At 36.3% G+C, this 7363-nt stretch overlaps 1 protein-coding gene across 23 annotated transcripts in view; it reads left to right on the plus strand.

Moving 5' to 3' along the window:
- Ahi1 (Abelson helper integration site 1) overlaps positions 1-7363 on the plus strand; it is a 200764-nt gene that overhangs the window by 125961 nt on the left and 67440 nt on the right. For 22 of the 23 annotated variants that reach the window (XR_780703.2, XR_780704.2, XM_010626547.3 and 19 more), the window contains 2 exons: positions 809-971; positions 4907-5004. Coding sequence is in view for 21 of the 23 variants with exons in the window: in XM_010626547.3 (XP_010624849.1) it covers positions 809-971; positions 4907-5004 (261 nt within the window). In the remaining 2 variants the exon portion in view is untranslated. Of the gene's footprint in view, positions 1-808; positions 972-4906; positions 5005-6000; positions 6424-7363 lie in introns of those variants that run through there. The other variant, XM_010626554.2, reaches the window with a different exon arrangement.

The following is a 7363-nucleotide window of genomic DNA, read 5'->3' on the forward strand; positions in this document are numbered from 1 at the left end:
TATATAATGCCCTGCTTTCTACATTGTATCAGTTCTAAAATAGATTGAAATCTCCCTCCCTTTAAGTGCCATAAAGCATTTTTAAACAATGTGCAATCACTGCCCTATGATTCTGACTTGAATTTTTCAAAAGACAAAAAATTAAATATAATGATTATTGTAGCAACACAAAGAAGCAGATTTCATAGAAAGGGCTTTCCTCTTAAATGTGTATATGGCAAAAGTCAGTTTATATGGATACTTTTTAATGTAGTCAGAAGATTTAGATTGTTGATTTAAAACACTAAAAGCTATGTTTTTCTACAGAAATTTATCTCTGAAAAGAGAAAATGACAATAAATCAAATGATCACAGTAGAATTAGGCAATCAGGTTGTCCTATAGGACTTTTCCTTTTGGCAAAACTATTAACCTTCTAAAGAATTATCTTTCACATGCATCTGCCTAGTGCAGAAAATGAGATCTAAAGGTATAGTATATAAAGAATTTCTGAGAAAGTAAATGGTGTGTGAGCTTTTTTTTTAATTTGCTTCACAGTCATTTACTTTTAAAAATTAACATCTGCTATTTTGAAGCTAATCTTAGTGTGTTGAATGCCCTTAACCATTTCTCAATCCCACAGTCTTTTATCTTGCTTCTCCTGCTGTGTTCCCACCACCCCCGATCCCATTAGCAAACCTTGAGACAGCCTCAGACTTACCAAAGTACTGCTTTGGTTTCAGCTGCTGTTCTGCAAGAGGAAGTGAGTGTTGGGGGTTTCTCTGTGGCACAGTTGTGATAAAGCTGTGGTGGTCTTATCTCTCTTTTAGGTAGTGGCTCTTTATGACTACACAGCAAGCCGATCAGATGAACTAACCATCCATCGTGGAGACATTATCCGAGTGTTTTTCAAAGATAATGAAGACTGGTGGTATGGCAGCATAGGAAAGGGACAGGAAGGCTATTTTCCAGCTAATCATGTGGCTAGTGAAAGTAAGTTTTATGCTCCCTTCCTAATATGGTATAACTGATAGTCCAAGATTTTATCATTTTCTACTCTTTAATTTACTGTCTTTATAATCTTTTCCTGCGTTTACCAATGGGTATTACTTTTCATACTCATGATGCAGAAAATAAAAAAAGGAGGCACTAATGTGCCAGAAAACTGTCTCATTCTGAGATTGGAATATTTCCTGATAGCACTTGTCATCCATGGGGATTTGCCCTCAAGCTACCAGCTTGCTGCTTCATCCCCTTGTACCCTGGCACCTGCTGCATGCAATTCTGTCCCCTCAGTTGACCAGCATAAGAGCTTCCAGTTCCTCACCTCCTACTCCTTTATTTGTGTATATCCATCGAAGCTGTTACCTAATAAAAGTACATTAGCTTCCTTAAATGCACTGTACCTTCATTTGTGAAAGGAAAAAATGAATGAAAGACAAAATTCTCTGAGTTTCTGAAAGCTATAGATTCAGTCTTAGACTTCGAGAGATGAAAATAGAACTAACACAGCAAGCTTGAAAATAATTTAAAACTATCACAAAAAGGGAAAACTAAGAAATAGGACTTTTTAGAAGAATACATCCTGTTGCTTCTCAGCCTTTTGGTTAAGATCAAATGCAGAAGTATGCATCCTATCGGCAGTTAACTTGATACAAAGAAAAGCACAAGTCAGAGGGGTCAGGAAAACAGACTTTTAATCCTTGCTCAGCAGCTTATAGTAGTTGTGCCTCAGTTTCCTCCTGTGAAATGAAGATATTGAGCTGTGTCAACTCTGAGCTTTCTTCCAGAAACATTAAAGTCATATGTTTAGGCTTAACATGTAGTAAATTGAGAGTATATTTTCACTATTTATTGTTGAATCTTTGTTGCTGAGAAGTAAATTGTTGATAAATAATGGTTTTCAGACTAGTCCATGAAATCCCATTTGACCCAAGCAATGATTCCTAACCTAACTTCTCAATTTTGAGAACAAATGATCTGAAGAAAAGGAGAAATAATTTCTTCTTTGATTACTCAGTGCACAGATAGGTCTAGATAGAATTATTTATCTGTGGCATCTTGCCTGTACCTGATCTTTCTCAGTCTCAAGTGGCCCCAAGACTCTGCAGATCCCTTCTTTAGCCTCCAAGTGGTGATGCAAAAAATACAATGCATGTTTAGAGGGTTTTTTTTAATGTATTAAACTAAAAGACTCGTGCCATTAATTCCCCTCAGGATACACCCCCCCACACACACACACACACTTCGAACACAATTATCTTGTCATTCTTTACCACTTTTTGAAGCAGTTCTGGAAATTTTCTTTTATGAGTGTCTTTAAAAAGTGTGATCAAAGGGGCCAGGGATTTAACTCAGTGGTTCTGACACCTGCCTTGCAAGTGCAAGGGCCTGAGTTCGATCCCTGGTGGAAAAAAAAAGTGTGATAAAAAATATGGTAAATGCTACTGCCAGGGGCCTTCCAATGGAAAGGCAGGCTTATAAAAACATCACAGCGTGTCTCATCTGTCTTATTCACTGAATGTGGTACTGCACATCCTATAGCTCTTCGTCTAAATCCATGACCATGAAAGGTAAATATTTTGAATTGATTCAGGACATCAACGCAGCCATAACAGCACAATTACTAAAGATGGTCATGAAAGAGGACTTCCAGAACTGCTTTAGAAAGTGGCAAGACCAGTGGGAAAAGTGTACTGTAAGTGAGAGGGAGTATTTTGAGGGGAATTAATGCAATATATCTTTTACTGCAATAATTTTTTTATTTAAACACACCATATATTTTGGTTTTGCCTCCTACCTGCCACCTTGAGCAAACTCCTCCTCTGACAAGTGCTCTAAAAAATTATCCACTTCTGTGTCACATAACGTGATTCTTAATTTTCTCTGACAGTTTTAGTTATTTTTCTCTAATAAATGTCTGATAACTTTTGAAGTCTACTACAGATATATTTTTATGTTTAAAAGAGAATGCATAATGGAGAAAACTTGGAAGAAATTTTAGGACAGGTTAGTTCCTAGTATGTACAGTGTATGACAGTGTTTAACTCATCTCTAATACGATCAACACTTCTAACTTACAGATTGCTGAAAATATCCACGGTACCTCCTCCTCTTCTCACTGATGGTGCTCACAGAGGCTCAATAGCTGTGGTTAAGCAGGGGTAGCTCCTGTTCTTAAATCAAGAGCTGCCACACAATCATAGTCACTGTGAAGGATGTCTGTAATTTTAACTCAATATTATAATTCATTGTTCCTTTCAGATACAAGTGAAAACATTTATAGATTTTTTTTTCACTTGGATATAAAAAGATTGTGTGCCTCTAGGCAGGATGATATTAGGTGCTGTAACATTAGCTAGCTGGCTTACAGAAATAACCTCACAGGCCTACCAATCTTGAGAGGCTAGAGATAGTCCACAATAAGTTAAACTCTAATAAAACTTGTTTTTCTTTTATAATAACCAAAATCATCCCTGAAACAGATCTGTGATAATCAGTCAACGGCTGCATACAAGATTCTTTGTCTCAAGTAGTGACCATCCTGCAACCTGATAAAATCTCTTATTATGTCTCAGAATAATTGATGTTTTCTTTTTGCTTCATTCACTTGTTCTTATAAAAAGCCTTATAGAGGCCAGAACAAACAGAAAAGAAATTTTGAATACTTAACAAACATAATAATTGAATTCTCACGCTTTATCAGAAGTTATTTTTCTGTCCTTTTTATCCTGTTTTTTTACTTGACTTTAACAAAAATGTAACTGTCCAGTTTTAATAGAGAAAAATGACTCTCAGCAGCACATTCCTCTCTGTAAGTAGAAGGAACTGTCCTTGATCTTTATCTAAAGCCAAATATGCAAAGCAAATGATCTAAGAAAGTATGTGAGCAAAATTTCTCCCTGATGTTCAATGAGAGCTGTGTCCTTTAAGAGAACAGTGCAGTGGAAGATGGTACCCCATTATTATAAAGGATTTACTTTCTTTGTATCTCTAGCCACTGGAAAGAAAACATGATCAGCTTCCCTTAATCATATCTAACAATGTTTTGTGTAAAAGATAAAGAAATCCAATAATAATAATACCAACCCATACACAAAGCCAGTGAATGCATCTCAAATGTGGTTTAGATTTAGAAACTTCTCTCAATTCAAAATTTCTTTTAACCAGTTTGAAAATGGATTTTCTTTCTAACTCTTTAAATTTCCATAAGACTCTGTAGATTTAAACCCCCATAGGTCAATTCAGTAGACTTCATAGATTGGTTTGTAATATTAGGTTGTGAGAATCTGACATTTAATATGTTTAGCCTACTCCATACTTATTCATTTCATTCAGTATTTCCAGATTATCCCTTGTCCACACTTCTGCCTGGCAAAACCTTACCTGTTCTTCAGATGTGTCATACCTGCTTATTCCCCTCAGCGTTTTCCAACTTTCTATCACTTTGCCTTTCTACATAGCTCTCTTTCAAATAAAGACACATTATCTATGGCCATACCACCTTGAACGTGCCCAATCTCATCTCAAATAAGGACACATTATGGTACACTTACAAACATGCCTGTGACCAGCTTGCAATCTTGAGAGTAAAGACTCTTTTGTTCATCTTCATCACTCCTCTGGTAGGACCTAGCAAATAATTCTATGTACAGCAGAGCCCTGGTAAATGTATATTGAGATAAAATGAAATAAGCATCCATATGACTGCATAGTGAGTGAAAATAATACCGTCTACATTTCTGAAGTCCTGATTGGCCATCATAAGTAATATGTAAGACAACAAATAAGTGCTACATAGCTTTTTGTTACAAGAGGGAATTGAGTATCTATTTCTCTTTAATTTCTTACCTGCTGCCCTCCATCATTGCCCCCCCATGGAACAATGCTCCCCAGTTTAATTGCATGAATTCCTTTTTCAATTCCAGCACTGTATCAGGAACTGCCTCCAGAGATAAAGAAGCGATCCCCTCCTTTAACCCCCGAGGAAAAATCCAAAACAGAAAATCCTTTAGCTCCTCAAAAGGTAAATGTTTTCAAGAATATGTGTTGCATATGTTCTTTGTTATTTTTCATTCTTCCTGTATAAAATACTCCTTTATTTTTCTATGCTTGTAATCCTTCATTATTTACATTATTCTTTCTTTTGGTCTTGACACCAATATTATGAAACATATAAAGCAAATTATAGTCATTTTCCAGATAAAGAAACTGAGGAGCCTCAGAGAGATTAAAGTAGACTCCCAGGTTTCAGCCTAAGAGACCCCTCCCCACGACCCAAAGTGGAAATTGTGACTTGAAGTGTGATAACTGTTTCTGCTCTACATTTGGCTAACTGTGATACTGACACTGCTCACAGCCCCATCTGAAAAGTACATAATTATGCCAGAGGTCCCTGGATCCCACAGGATAAACATGTTTAATTTGGAACATTTCTTGTACTTTTTTTTTTCCCCTCACTGTGTATTGGTATTTTTTAGGTATACAGTGTGGTTACATTCATCCATTTCTTCTTCTAAAACACTTTCAATTTAGAGTGAATGTTGATGTTTTATCATCTCTATTAGTCTGCCATCAGATCCCTCAGAGACACCAGTCTTCTGATGTCAGTAGTACTTCGGTAGAAAAGTGTAATAAGCACTATATTATATATATTGCCTGTTAAACTTGTTTTATTTTGTGACTTTAGATCTTGCCTTGTGTAGCTTTACTACTTCTTGACTCTTTATGAACTCACACACAAGAACATGTCCTGTACATATTGTTACAGTGTCATGATAAAGTTTTTTGATAGTCATGTATCATTCAGTCATTCAGCACATGCTTATTGAATTCTTCCATGCCAAGCAGTGTCTTAGTCCCCCCGAAACACAGCAGACAAAGCATTTATCCTTATAGAGCCTAGAGGCTTGTGGTTGAGACTCCTGTAAGCCAGCAATTATCATAGCCTGCGTCCAGTACTGTAATGAAGATATGTGCACAATATATCAGGTAGGTAAGTAAGTCTTTAAATCTGCCCTAGGGACTTCCAAGAAGTTCCCAGAGGAGAAAATGTTGACTTGAGGCTTCTAAAATGAAAAAGTATATACTAGGTAGGTAAATTGAGCAAAAAAGCATTCTAGCAGAGGGAATAACTTGAGTAAGGTATGGTTTGTTATAAGTGTGTTTAGAGAGCTTAGGTCTAATGGCGAAAAGGGCAGGAAAAAGGAAAAGGCCAGACTCCAGAAAGCATGGTATACTGTACTAATTAAAATGCTTAGACAAAGGGGATTCTGTGAATGAAGTAACCAAAGGTATGAAATGAAAGGATCTGTATGTTACAAAGATCATTCTAATGTCAGCACAGTAGTTGGATTAAAGGCAGCCAAGACCTAGTGCACTGGTGGCAAATCTTTTAGATGAGAGCACAGACTGCAACCCTGAACTCACTTACTTATCACAAAGTGCCAACACTGCAATTATAAACCTGAATACTGAGGTTTTAGCTTAGAAAAAACAATTCATACATTAATATCCTTTGTCTTAAAAGAAAAATAATATGCATGAACATGTGTGCTCTAGGTTTGCCACCACTGACCTAGTACAAAGAAATTAGTTAGGACTCCATTAAAATATAGAGGCCTAAAGTAGTGCGGATACAGAGGAGGGGACAAACTATAACTGCCTGGAGTTATGATTAATTGGATTAGTGATTAGTGAAATTGGAATCTAAGATTTTGCCAAGGGTCCTGGCTTATACAACTTTAATAGATGACAGTGCCACAGGTACAATGAAATGTGCTAGGACAATTTGGAGGAGATACAAACAAGGCACAGTGAGGAATGAGAAATAACTTCAGTTTTAAGTGTCTGTTTTTAGAATCTTCAGTACTCTCAGGTCGAAATATTCGCGAGGGTCCAGAAATGCAGGATTGAAAATTGAGAGAAAGTAGAACTTCAAAATCAAAAGAAGAGGGGATTTAGTTTAGTGGTTCTGCCACCTGCCTCGCAAGCAAAAGATCCCGAGTTTGATTCCCAGTACCAAAAAAAAAAGAAAAATCAAAAGAAGACAAATACGTTTATTTGTTATATATCAGTAAGTAGAAGCTTGCAATGAAATTGGAAGCTCAATTTGATAAAATTCAACACCCATTCATGATAAAAACCCTGCAAAAAATTGGAATAGATGGTCTATACCTCAATTTAATAAAGGCTATTTATGAAAAACCATCAGCCAACATCATATTGAATGGCCAAAAACTGAAAACCTTCATGTTAAAATCAGGAACAAGACAAGGATGCCCACTATCACCACTTCTCTTCAATATAGTTCTGGAAACATTAGCCACAGCAATTAGACAAGAGAAAGAAATTAAAGCAATAAAGATAGGAAAGGAAGAAGTTAA

This window comes from Fukomys damarensis, unplaced genomic scaffold (genome assembly GCF_012274545.1).
Source record: "Fukomys damarensis isolate Sample0158 unplaced genomic scaffold, DMR_v1.0_HiC HiC_scaffold_14, whole genome shotgun sequence".
Taxonomy (NCBI): domain Eukaryota; kingdom Metazoa; phylum Chordata; class Mammalia; order Rodentia; family Bathyergidae; genus Fukomys; species Fukomys damarensis.